At 39.9% G+C, this 24,293-nt stretch overlaps 1 protein-coding gene across 1 annotated transcript in view; it reads left to right on the top strand.

Annotated features, from left to right (window-relative positions):
* The window catches only part of TTC27 (tetratricopeptide repeat domain 27), a 367,717-nt gene that overhangs the window by 10,957 nt on the left and 332,467 nt on the right, over positions 1–24,293 (top strand). The window contains exons 2-3 of the mRNA XM_056567404.1: positions 9,146–9,324; positions 19,612–19,783. Coding sequence (XP_056423379.1) covers positions 9,240–9,324; positions 19,612–19,783 — 257 coding nt within the window. The 5' untranslated portion in view covers positions 9,146–9,239. The remainder of the gene's footprint in view (positions 1–9,145; positions 9,325–19,611; positions 19,784–24,293) is intronic.

Genomic DNA, 24,293 nt, shown 5'->3' on the forward strand with positions numbered 1-24,293 from the left:
TGAAAGTTCAGATCCCCCGCACTGCCCGCCCCTGGAAGTCGGGCAGAACGGGGGACGAAGGCTGCAGGGGCTCGCGGGGACCTGTGGCATTCGGGGGGAACACGTGGGGACCAGCGGACTTACCTGATCCAGCGGCGGGACCGAGGAGCAGCGCGGGACCGGCCACGTGGACGAGCAGCGACGGGTAAGTATGTGGTCCTCAGAGGCAGCAGTGAAGATCTTCACTGCTGCTTCTAGGAGTCTGAAAACTACAACTCCCAGCATGCCTAGACAGCCTTTGGCTGTCTGGGCATGCTGGGAGTTGTAGTTTTGCAACATCTGGAGGGCCTCAGTTTGGAGACCATTGTATAATGGTCTCCAATCTGTGCTCTTCCAGCTGTTGCAAAACTACAACTCCCAGCATGCACTGACTGTCCAGGCATGCTGGGAGTTTTAGTTAAGCAACATCTGGCCCTTCAGATGTTGCCGAACTACAACTCCCAGCATGCCCTTCAGCTGTCTGGGCATGCTGGGAGTTGTAGTTTTGCAACAGCTGGAGACACACTGGTTGGGAAACATTGTTTCTAACTCAGTGTTTCCTAACCTGTGTGCCTCCAGCTGTTGCAAAACTATGACTCCCAGCATGCACTAACAGACCATGCATGCTGGGAGTTGTGGTTTTGCAACAGCTGATGCAAGCCCCCCCCCCCGCCCCACCACCCCCGTGAATGTACAGGGTACATTCACATGGGCGAGGCTTTTACAGTGGGTTTCTCACATCTTGAGATGCAGCAAATTTTGCGCTGGGAAACTCTCTGTAATCCCCCGCCCATGTGACTGTACCCTAAAAACACTACACTACACTAACACAAAATAAAATAAAAAGTTAAAAACACTACATATACACATACCCTTACACAGCCCCCCTCCCCCAATAAGAACGTCCGGTACACCACTGTTTCCAAAGCAGAGCCTCCAGCTGTTGAAAAACAACAACTCCCAGTATTGTCGGACAGCCGTTGACTGTCCAGGCATGCTGGGAGTTTTGCAACAGCTGGAGGCACCCTGTTTGGGAATCACTGGCGTAGAATACCTCTATGTCCACCCCTATGCAAATCCCTAATTTAGGCCTCAAATGCACATGGCGCTCTCACTTTGAAGCCCTGTCGTATTTCAGGGCAACAGTTTAGGGCGACATATGGGGTATCGCTGTACTCGGGAGAAATTGCGTTACAAGGTTTGGGGGGCTTTTTCTTCTTTAACCCTTCATGAAAAGGAAATGTTGGGGTCTACACCAGAATGTTAGTGTAAAAATTTTTTATTTTTTACACTAACATGCTGATGTTGCCCTATACTTTACATTTTCACAAGAGGTAAAAGGGAAAAAAGCCCCCCAAAATTTGCAACGCAATTTCTCCCGACTACAGAGATACCCCATATGTGAGCGCAAAGTGCTCTGGGGGCGCACAACAAGGCCCAGAAGGGAGAGCGCACCATGTACATTTGAGGTGATTTGCACAGGGGTGGCTGATTGTTACAGCGGTTTTGACAAACGCAAAAAAAACAAAACCCCACATGTGACCCCATTTCGGAAACGACACCCCTCACGGAATGTAATGAGGGGTGCAGTGAGAATTTACCCCCCACAGGTGTCTGACGGATCTTTGGAACAGTGGTCCATGAAAATGAAAACTTGTACAGCCCACTGTTCCAAAGATCTGTCAGACACCAGTGGGGGGCAAATGCTCACTGTACCCCTTGTTACGTTCCTCAAGGGGTCTAGTTTCCAAAATGGTATGCCATGTGTGTTTTTTTTTTTGCTGTTCTGGCACCTTAGGGGCTTCCTAAATGCGACATGCTCCCCGAGCAAAATTTGCTCTCAAAAAGCCAAATATGACTCCTTCTCTTCTGAGCATTGTAGTTCGCCCATAGTGCACTTCAGGTCAACTTATGGGGTACCTCCATACTCAGAAGAGATGGGGTTACAAATTTTGGGGAGTATTTTCTGTTATTAACCCTTGCAAAAAGGTGAAATTAGGGGGGAAACACACATTTTAGTGGAAATTTTTTTTTTACATATGCAAAAGTCATGAAACACCTGTGGGGTAATAAGGCTCACTTTATTCCTTATTACATTCCTCAAGGGGTCTAGTTTCCAAAATGGTATGCCATGTGGGTATTTTTTGCTGTTCTGGCACCATAGGGGCTTCCTAAATGCGACATGCCCCCCGAGCAAAATTTGCTCTCAAAAAGCCAAATATGACTCCTTCTCTTCTGAGCATTGTAGTTCACCCATAGTGCACTTCAGGTCAACTTATGGGGTACCTCCATACTCAGAAGAGAAGGGGTTACAAATATTGGGGGGTATTTCCTGCTATTAACCCTTGGAAAAATGTGAAATTTGGGGGGAAACACACATTTTAGTGAAAAAAAAAAAATTTTTTTTTACATATGCAAAAGTCGGGAAACACCTGTGGGGTATTAAGGCTCACTTTATTCCTTGTTACGTACCTCAAGTGGTCTAGTTTCCAAAATGGTATGCCATGTGAGGGTTTTTTGCTGTTCTGGCACCATAAGGGCTTCCTAAATGCAACATGCCCCCAAAAACCATTTCAGAAAAACGTACTCTCCAAAATCCCCTTATCGCTCTTTCCCTTCTGAGCCCTCTACTGCGCCCGCCGAACACTTTACATAGACATATGAGGTATGTGCTTACTCGAGAGAAATTGGGCTACAAATATAAGTATACATTTTCTCCTTTTACCTCTTGTAAAAATTTTAAAATTGGGTCTACAAGATCATGCGAGTGTAAAAAATGAAGATTGTGAATTTTCTCCTTCACTTTGCTTCTATTCCTGTGAAACACCTAAAGGGTTAAAATGATGACTGAATGTCATTTTGAATACTTTGGGGGGTGCAGTTTTTATAATGGGGTCTTTTGTGGGGTATTTCTAATAAGAAGACCCTTCAAATCCACTTCAAACCTGAACTGGTCCCTGAAAAATAGTGAGTTTGAAAATTTTGTGAAAAATTGGAAAATTGCTGCTGAACTTTGAAGCCCTCTGGTGTCTTCCAAAAGTAAAAACTCGTCACTTTTATGATGCAGACATAAAGTAGACATATTGTATATGTGAATAAATTTTCTTTTTATTTGTAATATACATTTTCCTTACAAGCAGAGAGCTTCAAAGTTAGAAAAATGCAAAATTTTCAAATATTTCATCAAATTTTAGGATTTTTCACAAGGAAAGGATGCAAGTTACCACAAAAATTTACCACCATGTTAAAGTAGAATATGTCACGAAAAAACAATCTCGGAATCAGAATGATAACTAAAAGCATTCCAGAGTTATTAATGTTTAAAGTGACAGTGGTCAGATGTGCAAAAAACGCTCTGGTCCTTAAGGCCAAAATGGGCTTGGTCCTGAAGGGGTTAAAGTAGTATAATATCTAATTTTAAAAAAAGAGAAAAAGTGAAATAAAGTATAAAAAATAAAATATGCAATAGTAAAAAATAATAAATAAAAAATAAATGAATATAAAATATATATATATATATATATATATATATATATATATATATATATATATATATAGAAAATAATAATAGAAAATAATAATAAAAATAAAAATAATAAAAATTGGAAATAAAATAAAATAAAAATAGAAATAGAAATGTGATTATAGAAAATAGATATATTTCATGGACTATCGGGCATCTCTAAATAATAATATGCATATATGACAGCAAAATGGGACACATAAAGACTCAAAAGTGTATACTATTTGTACAAGCAGATTTAGGGCTACTAACTTTTCTCTATAGTAGAGTTGGGAAGGGCCCGACGAAGGGTCTGTCGGAGTACTGGGAAACAGTCAAACGCCGACAGACCGTCCAAAGGGACCAACCCCACTTTCAGTCCAAAAATCCAAAAATTTCTAGATCGCTGTTCAGACCTCTAGGAGCCAAGGTGCCGAATTCGAAGATTTTCCTCGACTCGGCTCTTGACATTTTGTTAATAAAATTACCCCCCCCTCCAGTCATATTGAATTTGTTGTATGGCCATATATTTAAGATTATTTGGGTTCCCTTGATGGTATTGTTTGAAATGTGCAGAAAGGGGGTGTTTCTCATTTTGTTTCTTAATATTGTAACGATGTTCCAATATTCGGGTTTTGAGTGCCCGTGACGTGCGTCCCACGTATTGTTTCTGGCACGGACACTCAATTATGTAAATAACCCCCTTACTTGCGCAATTCAAAAATTCATTAATCTTAAAAACGAAATCATTTGTAAAAGATTTCACTGATAAGGTACGTTTATCAAATTTGGTTGCTTTACAACTGGGGCATTGCCCACATCTAAAAAAACCTTTGAGGTCTATTAGTGTGGAAGATGCTTTTGTGTGCAAAATTTCTGCTCGAACAGTAGGTGCAACTTTAATGCTCAAATTAGCTGCTTTTGTATAAATGATTGGTGGTTTGGGTGGAAGAATATCCCCCAACACTTTATCTTGTTGTAATATTGGCCAATACTTAGTAATGATACTTTCAATTTTTTTATGTTTGGTATTGAAGGGTATGATCAATTTAGACTGTTCTAACTCATCTATAGATCTTGGAATTGGATTTTTGGGTATAAAAAATGTAGATCTATCTACCTTACGTACTTTCTCTAACGATTGCTGGATATTTGTCAAGGGGTTATGTTACATAAATATGCAGAATTATTACCAGAACAAATCAACTTTATCACAGATAGTATATCTTTCATTCTTACACATAATTATTTTCTATTTGGTTCAGATTATTTTTTACAGATTAACGGTACAGCCATGGGCACCAGATTCGCCCCCAGCTATGCCAATCTTTTTATGGCAAATTGGGAGTGTACCACCATCAATCCCCAGCTGGGGGAGAGTCTGGTGTCCTGGCATCGTTATATCGACGACATTTTTTTCATTTGGCGTGGCTCTAGTATTGAATTGGATTCATTTATAACATCACTTAATTCAAATAATCTTAATTTACAATTCACTCCTAATATCAGCTCTACTTCTGTTGAATTTTTAGATTTACTTATCACCACCAGTAACACTAGCTTAATTTGCAGTACTTACCATAAACCAGTAGCCAAGAATGGATTCATATTACACACCAGTTGTCATCTACCTCAGTGGCTAATTAATGTGCCAACAAGCCAGTTTCGTAGATTAAAACGTAACTGTACACATAACGAACAATTTGAAGCAGAAGCTATTACCCTGACTAATCAATTTTTAGAAAAAAATTACCCCTTGACAAATATCCAGCAATCGTTAGAGAAAGTACGTAAGGTAGATAGATCTACATTTTTTATACCCAAAAATCCAATTCCAAGATCTATAGATGAGTTAGAACAGTCTAAATTGATCATACCCTTCAATACCAAACATAAAAAAATTGAAAGTATCATTACTAAGTATTGGCCAATTTTACAACAAGATAAAGTGTTGGGGGATATTCTTCCACCCAAACCACCAATCATTTATACAAAAGCAGCTAATTTGAGCATTAAAGTTGCACCTACTGTTCGAGCAGAAATTTTGCACACAAAAGCATCTTCCACACTAATAGACCTCAAAGGTTTTTTTAGATGTGGGCAATGCCCCAGTTGTAAAGCAACCAAATTTGATAAACGTACCTTATCAGTGAAATCTTTTACAAATGATTTCGTTTTTAAGATTAATGAATTTTTGAATTGCGCAAGTAAGGGGGTTATTTACATAATTGAGTGTCCGTGCCAGAAACAATACGTGGGACGCACGTCACGGGCACTCAAAACCCGAATATTGGAACATCATTACAATATTAAGAAACAAAATGAGAAACACCCCCTTTCTGCACATTTCAAACAATACCATCAAGGGAACCCAAATAATCTTAAATATATGGCCATACAACAAATTCAATATGACTGGAGGGGGGGTAATTTTATTAACAAAATGTCAAGAGCCGAGTCGAGGAAAATCTTCGAATTCGGCACCTTGGCTCCTAGAGGTCTGAACAGCGATCTAGAAATTTTTGGATTTTTGGACTGAAAGTGGGGTTGGTCCCTTTGGACGGTCTGTCGGCGTTTGACTGTTTCCCAGTACTCCGACAGACCCTTCGACGGGCCCTTCCCAACTCTACTATAGAGAAAAGTTAGTAGCCCTAAATCTACTTGTACAAATAGTATACACTTTTGAGTCTTTATGTGTCCCATTTTGCTGTCATATATGCATATTATTATTTAGAGATGCCCGATAGTCCATGAAATATATCTATTTTCTATATTCACATTTCTATTTCTATTTTTATTTTTATTTTATTTTATTTCCAATTTTTATTATTTTTATTTTTATTATTTTCTATTATTATTTTCTGTATATATATATATATATATATATATATATATATATATATATATATATTTTTTTTTTTTTTTTTTAATATTCATTTTTATTTTTTATTTTTTATTTATTTTTTACTATTGCATATTTTATTTTTTATACTTTATTTCACTTTTTCTCTTTTTTTAAAATTAGATATTATACTACTTTAATATCAGTTTCAGTGTCATATTTACTGATATTTAATGGTATTAATAGTCCTAGCAGGGGTTTGTGATTTTTCCTTTATGTCTTTTTGTTATTATTATAATTATATATGGTTTATGAGGTTATATAGTTTGTATAAAAGTGTTGATATGTTCACAGACAAGCATAAAACGGTGTTTATTTATCTATTTCTTCTTTTTATATTTGGGTAGTGTTCACAATGGAAATCAATAGATTTTTTGCTCAGGATGTGAGGTCATAGGTTAGGTCATTATGAAGGGGCGTGATTTAAGGTATATAAACCACTAGTTTGTTATAATTCGCACGTTCCGCTGCTGAAGAAAAAACCGAGGAAGGTTTTGAAACGCGTCCAGCGATTTTAATTTTGCGATATTGAGTCTGTTATTATAGAACACTCTTCAGACAGAATAGCGATCATTCGCCAGATCCAAGGCATTTATTACAGTGAACCATCTCCCGAGCGCGCGACCTGTGCACGAGGAACGCCGCCGGGTTACTCACTCTGCTTATCGCATACAGCCGTTATAACAACTACCAGTGAGAAGCCAATCGGGCCATCTACAATAAGGACTTGAGGTTTACAGACCACCATCATTCCAAGTTGGTCCGACCAAGAGACTCCGCTTGACAGCGCTGCAGTCCCCCCAAACGGTGCCCACCACTGAGTGCTGCGCTCTTAGGAGTTGGCCGAGACTCCAGCAGCACGATCCCTGACAGAGGCAAGGCACCGGTCATAAGACGCTATACAGCCGGCCCCCAGGACTACACTGAAGGGAGATCCGTGACACCCCGGAGTGGTGAGCATTATATGGAATGTATTGCAAACTGGCTATTTTGATGTATGGCATACGCAGAAATGCTTAAAGATTGATTTCAAGTGACTGTTCACTGTTCACAAAGTGCCACATTGTATCACTGTGTCGGTGAGATCTAGTTGCCAATGTTTGGACAGATACAGCACCACCGCATCAATTGATTAACTGGTATCTGTAGCGGCTACATTTTATCTTTTCTATATTGAAGATCTCTGGAAACAAGTGCTTTTGAATGAACATTTATACTGTGCTGTTCCTCAGGATCAGTAGATCGCTATATTGATATCACAGGCTCAAATTGCATATTAATTTTATAGTTGTTATTATTTTTAGTTTTTTATATTGGGATTATCATATATTTTATTGTGTATTTAATTAATTAGGGAGGTACAAGGGCCCTGTACATCCCTATTTAGTCTATTTTGCATTTTATATTAATAAATACTAATTAATTTAAACCAGATATCTTTGACCCTCGAGCCCCATTTATTTTTTCCATATTGTTCCTATTTTTATACACCGTGGGTATAGGTGTTTGTTGGGTTGCTCGGGTCCTCGGTGACGGTCAGACAGACAGGAGCCTCTCCATTGTGTTTATAATAATTTACAAATCTGTTGAACTTTTTGGCACCAGTTGGTTTAAAAAATAAAAATAAAATTCCACCAAAGTACCCCTTTAAGCCGTCTTGCAGATTTTTGTGCAGTTTTTCTGATTATGTGCAAAATTTGTATGGAGTTTATCCAGAATTTATGTAGCATTTCTGTACACACAGATTCTGGCCAGAATCCAAAGTCCAATTTACTTCAGTGGGAGTCTGCGTGGAATTCTGCAAAAACTATGGGACAGTAGAATCTACAATGGGGACATATTCAAAAACTACTGTAATTTCTGTTAAAGCAATATCAATCATGGCTCCTGGGAGAATATGTGAGAGTTCATTTTCTCACCACTTTTTTTCCCGAGCCTTTCTTGGGGTTTTTTTGGCACCAAAATTGCAGAGTTTGGTGCCAAATTGTAAATCACAGAAAACTCTGGTGGTAGCATCTGACTTAAGATTCCATTATTGCTAGTGCCTAGGCAAGTGATAACTGTGTGGATGAAACGTGAGCAAAGAGCTTGTGTGAATTTTTTTTATGTAAAATAGACTCTCACACTTGGAAAATATTGTGTAAAACACAAAATTTACATACTCACTTTTGCAAAACTGGCGTGACTAGTTTAAAGGGGTACTCTGGCCTTAGACATCTTATCCCCTAACCCCCCGCGATCTTCATGCAGCACCCGGCATTCTGTGCGGGGCACTTCTCCAAAGACGCAACATTACACCACGCCCCCTCGTCATGTCACTCTTCTCCATTCATGTCTATGGGATGGGGCGTGACGGCCGTCTCAAGTCTCCGTCTTTGGAACAGCGCCGGCACAGAAAGCCAGTTGCTGCACGGAGATCGTGGGGGTTCCCAGTGGCAGCAGAGGGTCTAAGGCCAGGGCAGTGTGGGGCATTATCGCATTATCGGCAAGGTAATTACCGATACCGATAATGCCCAAAATTGTGATTATCAGCCAAACCGATAATCGGTCGATCCCTAGATTCTACTCGGAAATTCTGCCATGTAAACTTAGCCACAGAGGGCAATAAGCCTCTGACATACTTGCTCTGTGATTTTTGAAATGGATACTGTGTCTGGCAAATTCATTAGCAAGATTAGCAATGTACATTCATTGAATGTTCCGTTTCTATGTATGTGTTTCAGGCATCTTTGAATCCTCATCAAGACGGTCAACACTAGTCTACTGCCCCCCATCTGCAGTCTTCTCACCTGTGTCGTTCTTCACTGCTCAGCTTGAATGGGAACTGCTCTGGAAATAGATGTGCTTCGGGGGTTTCAACCCTCACCACAAAACCATCCATATGAGACAGAAGCAAATTCTGGTAAGAGATGCAGCTCCTATGGGAGATCCTCAGTAAATAAGGGCTCTATTACCAGGATATAGTTATAAAATCTTACTGTTGGACACAGTAAAACAAATTTCATATACCAGCACATTATTGGGATTTGCAGTGATCATATAGTATTACTATAGGATATGCATATCACACTGGAGGGAAGGGGATTGTGCTCCCTCTTGACAGTCTACATCCAACAGTGGACTTATATTACTGACTATTCCTGTTTTTTAGCTTGTTTTCCTCACAGTTCAGTTACATTTAGATATTTTGAGCCCCTTCATTATTGCAGATGGTTGTGGAGTCGGTAGATAAATGTTCGACTCCGACTCCGGAGTTTTTTGTACTTCCGACTCCGACTCTCCGACTCCTCTGTATTAATATGCAAATGTATTTTATACATTCCTTGAAGGAAAGAAAGGCAACATACATTTCATTACCACAGGACTACTGGCTGGGAAGCCAACAGTCTACTGTATTGAACAGTTTGTGTGCTGATCTGCTGCTGAAGATAGAGCAGTGGGAGGATCCAGGAAGGGGCATTTATTATAAAACATGATTTCCCTAGAAGAATCCCATAGTCATGTTTAAAGGGGTACTCCGCCCCTAGACATCTTATTCCCTATACAAAGGATAGGGGATAAGATGTCAGATCACTGGGGTCCCGCTGCTGGGCACCCCCAGGATCGCCGCTGCGGCACTGCGCTATCATTACTGCACAGAGCAAGTTCGCTCTGTGCGTAATGACGGGCGATACAGGGGACATTTAAACTTTATTTTTTTTTATTTTTTATTCCAATCTATATTTAGTAGGAGTCGGAGTTGGTGCATTGTTTGCCGACTCCGAATCCAGGTACCCAAAATTTCGTCCGACTCCTCGACTCCGACTCCACAGTCCTGGGTTCCTGTAATCCTCACTCGGATCCACCGTAAATTACATGTGTAGATACGAAGACAGTCTCTCCTGTGTGACTGACTTTCTGTTAACTCCAGGCTCACATGATCGCCTATCAAATCTCCCCTGGCAACTCTGTACAATCATTAGTTGCAGAAATATAAATCTCTCTGACTCCCAATGTCTGTGCAGATTCGGTAGTGTATCCCATAAGGTCCAGCTTGACACTGTGTTTCCCATCCCCCTGCTTGTAAGCTGACAGGATGAAACCACTCACAAGTAGACAGGCTGAATCTGCATCTCCTAGGAATTTGTGAAGTACAGAAAATTAAAAATGGTGACTGTAAAATCAGCAATGGTTCTCATAAAGGAAAATTCTTTAATGGTGACAATAGATTTAAAAGACGCCTACTACCATCTCCTCTGCTCCCCGCATTTTTACAAAGCTCATGTCGGAGGTGGTGTCCCTTCTGAGGAAGGGGTCCATTCTTGTCATTCCCTATCTAGACAATATTCTGGTGGTGGCGGATTCTGTTCCCCTGTTACAAGATCACATTCACAGGACCATTCAGATTCTTCAGAACCTGGGTTGGATCCTGAATTTAGAAAAATCTGATCTTTCTCCCAGCTCAGTAAAGCAATTCCTAGGAGTTCTCTTAAACAAATAACATTCAACAATCAATTCTTCCACCAGCAAAGAGGTTAAAGATTCAACAGATAGTGACAGAATTTTGCTCAATCAGTTATGCAATGTCAGTCCTGGATCACCTGACTTCATGTATCCCGTCAGTGAGGTGAGCCCAATTTCATTCAAGACCCCTACAAAAATGGCTCCTATCAGTATAGGACATATCTCAATTCTCCCTAGAGAAAGCTTCTAGCCTTGTAGCACTTGCAGGAAAATCTGAGTCAGGGGGTGCACTGGTTCTAGGAGGACACCTAGAGCCATCTTGCAGCAGCGGGAACATTCTTCTTAACTCAGACAATACCACGGCAGTATCCTTTATCCGACATCAGGGGGACCCCAGGCACAGTCATCTCCAGTCCATAGCGAGGAGTATTTCTTCTTGGGTAGAAAACAGAATACTATCTATAACAGCTGTACACCTCAGAGGAGTCTGGAATCTACAGGTGGACTTTCTCAGCAAGCAGACCCTGGATCCTGGGGAATGGTGTCTAGCGGATTGGGCTTTCAAGATGATCACAGAGAAATGGTGTGTCCCTCAAATCGACTTATTTGCTTCCAGAAAGAACAGGAAGTTAGAAAAAATTTTCTCCCTGAATCCAAGAGACTATCCTCAAGGACCTGTTTTACACAGACTGGTTCAGAACCTCAGTCTATAAGCATGAATTCTGAGAGGTTCCTGCTTGAGAACAAGGGGTTCTCAGATATAGTTATCAAAACCATTTTTGCAAGTTGTAAGCTTTCTACCTTTTAAAATGTACACTAAGGTGTGGAAAAGATATTCCTCTTGGTGTGGGTCATCGTTTCCTTTTGATTCTCCTGATATCACTAAGATTCTTTACTTTCTCCAGGATGGGTTTGATTTGGGCCTCTCTCCTAACACTCTTAGACTAGGTTCACACTACGGAATCTCCAGGAAGAAAATTTAGCCAGGACTGCGCGGACACTGCAGTCTTCAATAGACTGCAATGTGTTCCACAAGTATTTCCGCCTGAAGAATGAGCAACGCCATTCTTCAGGCGAAAATCTTCAAGCGGATTTTCCATTCACAAATTCCGAAGTGTGAATTTGTGAATGAAAACCCATTCACTATACAGTACATTTTAGAAAGCGGAATTTCTGCCTGCAATTTCAAAGCGGAATTGCAGGCGGAAATTTCGTAGTGTGAACCTAGCCTTAGGGTACAGGTCTCTGACCTAGGTGCCCTTTATCATACCAAATTAGGTGGGGATATCTGGATATCCAGATTTATTAAGGCCACAGACAGATTAAGACCCAGGATAAAAAATACTTCACCTTGGAATTTAAATACGGTCCTCTTGGCTCTAACTAAAACTCCCTTCGAACCTTTAAGTTCCATCCCCTTGATATTCCTTACCATCAAAACGGTGTTCCTAGTAGCCATCACTTCAGCCTGTAGAGTTGGTGAAAATCAGGTTTTCTCCATCCAACATCCTTCCTTCAGAGAATTAGACGATAAGATTATTTTCAAACTAGACCCAGACTTTATTCCTAAAGTTTCCTCTTCCTTCCACAGGTCTCAGGATATTGTTATCCTGTCTTTTTGTGCCCATCCTAACAATGAGCAAGAGAGATTTTTCAGTTTATTGGATGTTAACTATATAGATGTCACCAGTCCTTCGAGGAAGGATAAGAACCTGTTTCTACAGTTTGCAGGTCCTAATAGAGGTAAAAAGGCCTCTAAGAGCTCCATTGCTAGATGGATTCATTTAGCCATTTCTTAATCCCATACAGCTAGCGGTAAAGATCCCCCTCAGAGATAAGGGCTCATTCACCTCATGCAGTATCCTCCTCTTGGGCAGAAGAAGCTTCGACCTCGTTGGAACAAACCTGCAACGCTGCTAACTGAAAAAGATTCCATACCTTTCCCAGATGTTATAGACTTGACGTGATGGCACGTCAAGACATGGCATTTGGACGCAAAGCCCTAGGTGGTGTGGTCCCTCCCTAATTATTCTTTAGTATTTCTCAGGGTGCTGTTGTGGAGACAACTAGAGAGAGGGTGAATTATACTCACTGATAATTTGTTTTCTGGGAAGTCTCCACTACAGCACCCATACATCCCACCCTTTGGTGATAATTTTGGTGTTGGTTTTTAGTTACCACTTTTTTCCTTTTCTACTCGGTGTTCTTTATAATACACTGGAGGGGAGAGGAAGGGGAGGGTCTTTTAACCTATCAGAGTTTTTCCCTGTCCAATCAGTTGGCGGCAATCTCAGTGTGCTGTCGTGGAGACTTCCCAGAAAACAAATTATCGGTGAGTATAATTCACCCTTTATATCCCATTCATATGCATGGGTTACAGATCAAAGAATTTCAAGAACTAGCATTGAAAGATTTCAATAAACTTTTGAAACCATTCATTTTTAACAAGGCTTCTGCAAAAATTAAAGTGAACTTATTGTTTGCTATGGGCAACTTTTCCTTTTCACAGGTTATGATAAACCTCCCCCACTGTGTTTTGTTCTACAGATAAGGGGGGTGGGGGGTAGTTATAATGAACTATGCTGAATATCAGATTGAGGCCTTACGTATCCTATCTGATCCCCTATATTACGAAACAGATTAAGATTGAGAAAGAACTGAATGCATTGATTATTGATGCATTGGAGAAAGGCATCCTCAATAAGGATGAATGTTAATACCTAACAACCAACAGCAATAAACCTCACTTTTATTTTTTACCCATGATTCATAAATCTTTGGAAAACCCCCCTGGACATCCGATCATTGCAAGCACTAACAGTGCATCGAGCAATCTAGCTCACTATATTGACTTCTATCTACAGGAACATGTTATTAATCTTCCAAGTTACCTAAGAGACTCTACTCATCTAATTAACCTAATAATGGATATCCCTTGGGAAAATGAATACCAAATTATCACATGCGATGTTACTACACTGTACTCAAATATTGACCATACTTTAGGGTTAAAATGTATAAAAAATTATATGGATTGTGACTCTGACCTGAATGATGAGCACAGTTATTTTATTCTAAAGGTGCTTGAATTTATACTTACCAATAATTACTCTTTTTGCAATGGAGAGCTTTACCATCAATGTGTTGGGACCACAATGGGCGTGAAGGTGGCACCTTCGTTTGCAAACCCATTCATGGGGGTCTTTGAGGCCAAACATATTACAAGCAATGCCATTCATCGCCTATCAAACTGTATGAGATTTATTGACGACCTATTATTTTTGTGAAAGGGGATGACACTTCCATCAACCTTTCTGCTTAAACATCTGTATTCTAAAAGATAGGTGGATCTAAATCCTTCTTCATTCCAGTCGTAATAAATTAGAATATTTGGACTTAAATATTTGTCATGATCAGTGCCGCTTTATCATTAATAAATTTTTTTTAGAGTAGCTCCCACCATCCTTTTTTTTTTCTGTCCCTGCCTATTGCCCATTTATCCCTATCCCTATCCCGCTTCCTGCCTTTAATTTTTTTTTACTACATTAGAAATGTCTGTTTGTCTAACTGGTAGTGTGCTCACTTACCAGGCAGACTTCCCCAGCAGGCACAATGTCACTGATGGCTGCTTGAGGCTGACTTCCACCCTTAGCACATCTATGAGCAGATGAGCGGCCAATAGCACGACAGGCTGCCCCAGGGTCTCTTCTTCCCTATTTAGCAGTGCACATGTTATCCAGGGAGGAGGATTAGCATCGCTGACTGCCGTGCTATTCTACACCGCCGAGACCCAGGACCGAAACGAAATTTTTTATTTTTTTTTTAAACTATACAAAAGCCGCCCCTGCTTTCTCAGTGCTCGCTCCCGCCTGTCTGATTGAATTCGGACTGATGCCCTTCCGGGATCAGTCCAAATTCAGCTGTTACGTCACCTGCTCTGCAGCAGGCCACTAGGAAGGACACACCTAGTGGCCGGATTTTCAAGAGGAAATTAAAATAATTTACAGACAGAAAAAAATACAGAAGTATTTTAAAGATTTGTTGTAGTACATAAGTACTACAACATATCAAAAAATAAAAAGATGATGACAGTGCCCATTTAAATCTGTTGATACTAAAAGTTATTTGGAATTTTCCAATTTACACCTTCGAAATGGGCTTTTTAATATTCCTTATTCTTAGTATAAAAGAATATGTTGGAACTTTACTAAGGATGACGACTTCAAAACAATCTAATATACTAAAATGTACCTGTCAGATCCCATAAATAAAAAGAAAAATGTTATATGTTACTCACTCCCTAATCCTGATCATGTACATGTAATTTTTTATGTCTCACCATATTTCACAAAAAACTAGGGCATGTCCATCTCTTACCTGCACTGTGATGACTCCTCCCTCTCCCTCACTCTGCCTACACCTTTTGCAAAACTACAACTCCCAGCATGCCCAGACATCCTTTGACTGTCCAGGCATGCTTGGAGTTGTAGTTTTGCAACAGCTGGAGGCACATGTTTGGTAAAACCCTGTGTTACAGCAGTGTTGCTGCAAGCTGTTTCCTCCTGCAGCCTTGTCGATCAGCCATCTCGTGTCCATGACCGTTGGACACCCTCATGCTGCTGTGGGACTCATCAGTGTTTCAGGAGGTATGGGGACCCTTAGTGGTAGGATTTGAAAAGTATATTAGAAAAACTATTGTTTTGCCAACATGTTCAACATATAAAAAGTTTTTATATCTGACAGTGCCCATTTAAAAATGGGTTTCGGGCTAAAGGATATCCTTGATCCATTATTCATCAGACATATAACCTTACTAAATCACAAAGTCAAAATAAATGCCTTGTCACTGTACAGAAAGAAGAATCAAGGCTCCCAGATTAATTTCATTACCACCTTTAGCAGGAATGCCAGTCAGATTAAATGAATCATCCAGAAAAACTATAGCATATACTGCAATTGGGTCCTTTTTTGTCGGATAATACCAAGACAACCTTTGGTTACTTATAGAAGGGCACCTACTTTGAAAACATACGAATGATGACCATTTATAGATTCTGAAACTAATCCTACTAGCGGCATGTAATCATATCCACTCTAGATGCAATATATATTTTTCTTTTGTAAACCAATATTTTATTTATGTGTATATTAAATTTTTAGATTTTTGCATATAGCTTCTATATAGTAAGATTGTGTTTCTTTTACTACGTTTATTCATGCACCTGTTCTTGTGATTGATGGACTAATTACGTCTTTGAGTGACCTTAGATGACCAGGTATTGCATCTATCTATTTAAAAGGGTACTCAGGTGGAAAAAAAAAGGTTTTCAAATCAACTACTGCCGGAAAATTAAACAGATTTGTAAATTACTTCTATTTAAAAATATTATGCTTATAAGCTGCTGTATACTACAGATATAGTACATAGAAATGTGTGAAGTTCTTTCGGTCTGACCACAGTGCTGCTGACACCTCTGTCCGTGTCAGGAACCGTCCCGAGCAGGAGAGATTTGCTATGGGGATTTGTTTCTAATCTGGACAGTTCCTGACACGGACAGAGGTGTCAGCAGAGAGCACTGTGGTCAGACACAATTTTCTCTGTAGTATACAGCAGCTGATAAGTACTGGAAGGGTTAAGATTTTGAAATTGAAGTTATTTAGAAATCTGGTTAACTTTCTGGCACCAGTTGATTTGAAAACTTGTTTCCACGGGAGTACCCCTTCAAATGCTGTCTTTGTCTAAATATGTGTAAGCCTGCTTTGCCTGATGGATAATTCTGTCTGAATTTGAAACGCTTTGCTAATAGACAGGATTTCTTACCTATCCTGGATATTTCTCTTCTTTATGAAGAAGCACCGGACATTGGTCTAGTTTTTTAGCACAGTCTAGTGATTTTTCTACATGACTTGGGCTCAGTCTTCTTTCTAGTGCCGGGCCCAATTGATCACACTACTACTAAGGCTGCTGAGGCGGGACACCACTGCGGCCAGTGATTAGCTGAGCTGCAGCATGACTTGTCGACCCCAAAAGCAGCAATAGGATCAGACTGAAGCAGGACACTGGAGGCACCATGAGAGGGCTAGAGATAAGTAGAGGTTTATTTTTTTATATACTACACAATGGGGATAGTTAATAAAAAAAAAATTACAAAAATCCACTGGACAAACCCTTTAAAGAGGTACTCCACTGCTCAGCATTTGGAACAAACTGTTCCAAATCCTTGAGCCGGCACCGGAAGCTCCAGAGCCCTGCCCCCTCATGTTGTCACGCCCCGCCCCCTCAATGCAAGTCTGGAGCTCCCGGCTCCAGCGTGTGGAACAGTTTGTTCCAGACGCTTAGCAGCGGAGTACCCCTTTAATGTATCTGTAATAAAATGCCCAACTAAAGCAAAGGTTCTTACCCTTTCACGGTCATCTTACTTGCCTTTTTTGCAGTCATAATCTTTTCACTTTGTTAATTTATACGTTTCTTTTGATCATCTTTATTTCCAGTGACGCCAAATGTAGTGTCACTGGCATAGCAAGTTAAATTCATCTATTACAATTATGCATATGAATAAACACTGCTTTTGTTATTCTAAAACATGTATGCTCATTTCTTCTTGGCTCGCTTCCACTTTGCTCGACTTAAAGAGCCATTTGCTGCTTGAGAAGTTCAGGCAGCATAGACATTAGAGAACGGACAATGTTTTTGCTGGTCTTTTTTTTTTCTTCAGAAAAATGCATGATTGCACATTTAAGGCTTTGAAGCGTGCGCTTAGCAAGCAGGCAAGCACTGTATAGTGACAGCATAGAAGAGTCCTCAAGTCACCTCCAATGGTTTAATGAGAACATTGGATTTAGCATGAAATGAGATAAACATGTACCAACCTTGACCAGAAGTTGAGCTTAATATGTGTAAGCACTGGAGCATGCTTTCTTATATTGACTGCTGCTATGACAGTCATGAATTTGTACGGTTAGGACCAATAAAATACATTCTCTTTCATGTGATTGTATTTCCTATATTTATTAGAGACAACTATAATGAAAGATGCAAAATCCATTATGCATTTTTATTGATTGTGGAGACACATGTTAAGAGATCTACAGATCAGCGGAGAGATGTATCATAGTGCTTGAATTATAGTATTTTTTATTAAAATATTTTGTAACACACATCAATACAAAAGAACCATGTCATCAGTAAAACAGCCAGTATGCGATATTGTTGGACATAAAACCGTACATAAGGATGTATAAAGCAAAGAAAGACAATTATGGCTTGTACATGGTTCACGAACAGACAGAAAAATAATATATACAACAAGAACTGTGTTCCCAGGCAGATAGAGTTAAGGAAACTTAAAATGGCAGAAATATAAATCCTATGTTATAAAAAGGGTAGGGTCACACGAGTCGTATTTTCATGTGTATTTTTCTGTGGTCGATCTTGCTACTTTTTTTCTTCAATGGGTAGGAAAATATGCAGCAGCAAAATACAGCATGTTTGACCCTACCTTAAATGGATACTCTCATTAAAACTAATTTTTGCTATTGTACTCCTCATGGTAAATAAAAAAAAATGAAGTTTTCTATGTTTTTTTTTTTTTGTGTTTAAAAAAAGCTGCCACACGGTGTCTCCCTACTTGTCCAGAGCACGTTTCCTCTCATCTCTTGCACAGACTTTGGACTCCTGCTGGCCTGGCAGGAGTCCAAAATCAGGAAATGCTAATAGGTGTGTGTGCAGCCTTATCCAATCAGAGCTTATCTCACACACTGAACTGCTCAGGGCTGTGTGTAGCAGAGTGAGGGAGGAAGTTCTCCCCTGTATGGCTTTAGATGATGTCACGCCTTCTGGGTAATGCCCTTCCCAGCCTGTGAATCTGAGACTGAACAGAAAATACAGAGCAATAACAAATAATAAAACTAAGGGCAGGGATGGGGGCAGTGAACTGGGAGTATTATAAAATTTAACAAGGTCATGAGATGTCTTCTTTAAGGGTACATTCACACGTGTGTATTTTTTGCTGCAGATTTGCCTCAGCAGATTTTGCCACCTATTGAAGTCAACGAGCAGCAAATCTAAAGCCAAAATATGCACCTGTGAACGTGTCCCCTTATAGTGTATTAGGGTACGTTCACATGTACATGATCTGCTGCATATTTTGTCAAGCTGATTTTGCTACCCATTAACTTCAATGGGTAGCAAAATCATCTGCAGAAAATATGCAGAAAAAATATGCAGCAGATCCTGTACATGTGAACGTACTCTTAAAGGTTAAATTCTTTTAGTAGAAATGACAGCAATGGACAAGTTATATGGACAAGTTCCATGAGCCAGTGTTGTACACTGTCCATATTAAGTCAGTGTCAAACATTTCAATGTAAGTTAGAGACAGTTTACCTTCCCTGACACCTTATTTTGATACATGACCCCGGACTCTGACCCCCAATGCTGACATCTATCTGACTCTGACACCTGACTCAAACTGTACCAGTGCACCTTCAAAGTTGTAATTTGACAAATATTTTTTGTTGTTGATTATTCTTTTTAATGTATATATATATTGGTATTGTCGCAAACATTTAGTTTGTTTGTGTCCTGTAATAGTAAAGTGTTGTTTATTGATGCTGAATTGAATATAGAAGCAGGAATATGATTAATAAAAGACTGTAATAATACAATGGTTCATTATTGGCTTACTTTTTGATACTTTCTGTGAGTATTCTGTCTATTAAAACTTCTTTTTTTTTTTTTTTACAGAAATCCTAGCGTTGCTGCCTTTGCTGTTAGAAGGTAATTATGAGGGTATTGTGCTGAGTCCATTGATGCAAGAGATTTTTGGTACTTCAGAACCAGGAGAAAAACTTGAGTTGTATCTAGACAGACAGATTGCTGCCTTCTTGGACTCCCCTGCAGAGCTGAACAATGACAGGTAATGTGCTAGTCATTACATCACTATTATGTTTTATCCATTTCTTTTTTGGACCATTTTAGATAGTGGTCAGTCAGTACAAAGAAAGCGCACTGTTATGTAATTTCAATGTGATTTCATATCAAAAGTAGTTGACTTACATGTACAACAGTCCTCTTTAATAATGATGTAATAATATTTATTCATATAGCACCAACCAGAGGCGTAGCTTCTGGGCCCTGATGCAAAATCTGTAACAAGGCCCCGATGCAAAATCTGCAACAGGCCCCTTATGCCAATTATAATACTGGTCTCTTTTGGGGAAGATGTGCTTTGGGACCCCCTTAGGCACCAGGGCCCCGATGCGACTACTACCTCTATAGCTATGCCCCTGACGTCAACAGATTTCACAGCACAGATTTGGGAGTACAAATAATGACAAGTATCAGACGTTACAGTATTGCATACTAAATATTCAAATGTGGTGAGGGTGTGATGAGGGCAGATGGCATTAACCCCTTGTGTTTGTGATGCCAGGGTGTGGCTTATCCTCTACACCACCTGAAGGTATACCGCTGGATCCTGGGCTAGGCACGGGGGCAAATAATGACTCCGACGCCAAGTTACGAAATAACGGCAGCTTTACTGAGTCAGACAGGTGTAACAGTTTGTACAGCTTGGCTAAGTCCAAGGAGGTGACCAGTGACTTCAGAGACCTCAGGGCTTGCTGGGACTTATAGTGGACTTGGACAATTTGATGCAGGGCCACGCTGACTTGAGACAGATTGACTTGGACTGTCTTGCCTGAGACTGACTATGACAGACTTTGCCCTGTTTGTAGGTTACCAGGTTTTGACTTGGACCTGGGGGTAATGGACTTGTGGACCCTTTGCTGCGTGGTAGATGTCAGACACACTCTTCAGACTTGACCTTACTGCAACTCAGCTAAGCAGGAAAAGAGAGTGAACTATCTCCACCCTGGGTTTATATGGGGGAGACTCTGGAGGGGTCCCATAGGTCACGCTGTAGGTCACATGGTCACTGGTACCTTCCTCGGTTACAATCACATGACAACAGTACTTAGTCATAGAACAATTATGTACATTGCATTGGATAACACATACATTATTTAACTATTCAGGGCACACAGGTGAAGGGGAGGCCCAGGGGTCACAGAATGGAGTCTGTCTGACAGGGCAGCAATGGTACAGGGGTGTAACTCCTGTACTTGGCCACCCCACAAACAAGAGGAGTGAAGTCTCTGCTCACAAGTGCTTACAGACTATGAATGGGGTTTATAGTTCTTTAAATCAGGGCTAGGCAACTGATGTGGTTTATAGTGGGTGGGTTTGCAGGAGGTGTTGCTTGTCACAGGGTAGGGTTTATATTCAGAATTTTCCCTGTATATTGTTCTCTTTGTAAGGATCTTACAGTGGGAACAATACAGAGTGATGGGATTATGGGATTGCCCATAACAGCCATTAAACTTTTATTTTTCTTTCTTTCTTTTTTTTTTTTTGCTATTAAAGTTTCTGTTTACTATGGAGAGTCATTTTAATCCAGACCTGCATTATACAGACCCCAGTATTACCACACACACACACACACACACACACACACACACACACACCCTTTAGGGCGAAAAATACGGTAATACAGACTCCACAAGGGTGTGGAGAAGAAAAAAAAAAAAACTTGTCCAAGGGACTAAAACAGAGCACAATCTACTTGTCCCTCATAAAAATCCACTTGTCCTGGTACACATACGGTAATAATTTTAACCAAAATATGGTCTTTATTAGTTTATTTCATTTTTCACTTTTAATTTTCATCCTCGTCCTATTATAGCCATATAATAGCCCATCTATAGACCCATATGAGGGCTTGTTTGTTTGCGTGGCTAATTGTACTTTGTAATGACACCTTTCATTTTTCTATAACTTATGCTCCGAAAGCAAAAAAAAAAAAGTATTTGAATGGGGAAATTAAAAAAAAAATTGCAATTGTGGTCAAATTTACATGTTCTTTTGATACGTTAGGTCGTCCTGATTACAGCAATACCAAATTAATATAATTTACGTCATGTTTTACTAATTTAAAAAAATTCGAAACACTAACATTTATTTTTAATTGCCATATTCTGACCTTTATAACATTTTTATTTTTCCGTATATTGGGCTGTATGAGGGCTAATTTTTTGCGCTATAATAAGCTGTTTGTATTGGTACCATTTTTGGTATTTATCAGACTTTTTGATCGCTTTTGGGTTAATGTGTGTTTTTTAAACTTTTAAGAAAAAAATGTTTTCCCAACACTTTATTAGGGGACATTTAAGGGGTACTCCGGTGGAAAACTTTTTTTTTTTAAATGAACTGGTGCCAGAAAGTTAAACAGATTTGTAAATTACTTTTATTAAAAAAGCTTAATCCTTTCAGTATTTTTTAGCAGCTGTTTGCTACAGAGGAAAATCTTAATTTTTTTCATTTATTTTTTGTCTTGTCCAAAGTGCTCTCTGCTGACACCTGATTCCCGTATCAGGAACTGTCCAGAGCAGGAGAAAATCCCCATAACAAACCTGTGCTACTCTGGACAGTTCCTGACACGGACAGAGGTGTCAGCAGAGAGCACTGTGGACAACACAAAAAAGAAATTCAAAAAGTAAAGAATTTCCTCTGTAGCATACAGCTGCTAAAAAGTAATAAAAGGATTAAGATTTTTTAATAGAAGTAATATACAGATCTGTTGAACTTTCTGGCACCAGTTCATTTAAAAAAAAAAAAAAAAGTTTTTCACTGGAGTACCCCTTTAAGAAGGAATCATTAGATTCCTCATACAGATTAATGCAGTTCTATTGAACTCCATTGATCTGTGTGATCTGTGCTCATTTGGTTGAGCCTTCTCCAGGCAGGCTCAATCAAATACAGATCCATGGCAACCATGGATGAGAGGTAAGCCCTCCAGCTACCACCACAGTGGATCACCTCCCCCGCGATTGCACTGCGGGGAGGCGAACAACTCCACTAGACCACCAGGGATGGTTAAAAGGTACTTTTAAATCTAAAATGTTAATAGACGGCCACGGCGGTTAACCGCATGCCAGCTATTACAGCTGCACTATATATCGCAATCAAATCGAGATAATTGCGGATTGCGATATGTCGGTTTAGCCCTTCGCTAAATGTTGTGATTATTTAAGCACTACTGGGAGAAGAAACAGTGGGCCGCACAATGGAGGGGCCAGGCCGTACACAATGGTGCTGTCAATGACGTAAAACACGAGCAGAGCCTGGCTCCTGTGCAACGCGGCCGCCGTAAATAAATGGCGCAGCGGGTCAATGAAACGAACTCAGGAGCTGAGCTCGCTTCATAGTGTCTGTCTTATGCACTGAAGATAATATTCTGAATAAAGTTCACAGAACCAGAACGCTGCTCGGGTGAGTGCCATCTTTCATTTCCTGTTTGGATAATTTGGACTGTGACTATTACATGAGATAGAGTACCACCTTACAGCAAAGTAGTGCAGATCCTGCTATCGCAGCCCACTCCTACACAGTGTGCACAGAACCATATTAAGAAGGGAGTGCCAGACTCTTACATGTGTTTGGAGATTAACCCTTTAGATGCTGCGATCAAAGTTGATTGTGGCATCTAAAATACTGAGGTAAATGCTGGTAGCTCAGTGGAGCTGATCGCGACACCTGCGAACAAATGCTGCCGAGTCCCGATCAGCTGAGAGAACGGGCGGAAGTTCCCTACCTTTGTCCGTCCGGTCTAATCGGCACTCCAATTATGCAGGCAGCCTCAGCAGTCTGTAGTAATGGAGCGCCAATAACACTGATCAATGTTATGTCTATGGCACAGCATTAATCAGTGTCTTCAATCAAAAGATTGCAAGTAATAGTCCCCATGAAAGTTTTTGCCTAACTGTATGCCTCCAGCCTTTGGGTGTCCGGGCATGCTGAGATTTGGTGTATTGCAACAACTGGAGAAACACTATTTGGAAAACCCTGCCCTATAGGGACAAAAAAATTGTGAAAAAAAAGAAAAGAAAAAAGGTAATAAATGTTAATAAGCCCCTCCCCAAATAAAAGGTTACATTACCAATTTTTTCCCACCATTTTAACCCCTTAAGGACCCAGCCATTTTACACCTTAGGACCCGGCCATTTTTTGCACATCTGACCACTGTCACTTTAAACATTAATAACTCTGGAATGCTTTTAGTTATCATTCTGATTCCGAGATTGTTTTTTCGTGACATATTCTACTTTAACATGGTGGTAAAATTTTGTGGTAACTTGCATCCTTTCTTGGTGAAAAATCCCAAAATTTGATGAAAAATTTGAAAATTTTGCATTTTTCTAACTTTGAAGCTCTCTGCTTGTAAGGAAAATGGATATTCCCCCCCAAAAATTTTTTAATTCACATATACAATATGTCTACTTTATGTTTGCATCATAAAATTGACGTGTATTTACTTTTGGATGACACCAGAGGGCTTCAAAGTTCAGCAGCAATTTTCCAATTTTTCA

This window comes from Hyla sarda, chromosome 3, assembly GCF_029499605.1.
Source record: "Hyla sarda isolate aHylSar1 chromosome 3, aHylSar1.hap1, whole genome shotgun sequence".
NCBI classification, from domain to species: domain Eukaryota; kingdom Metazoa; phylum Chordata; class Amphibia; order Anura; family Hylidae; genus Hyla; species Hyla sarda.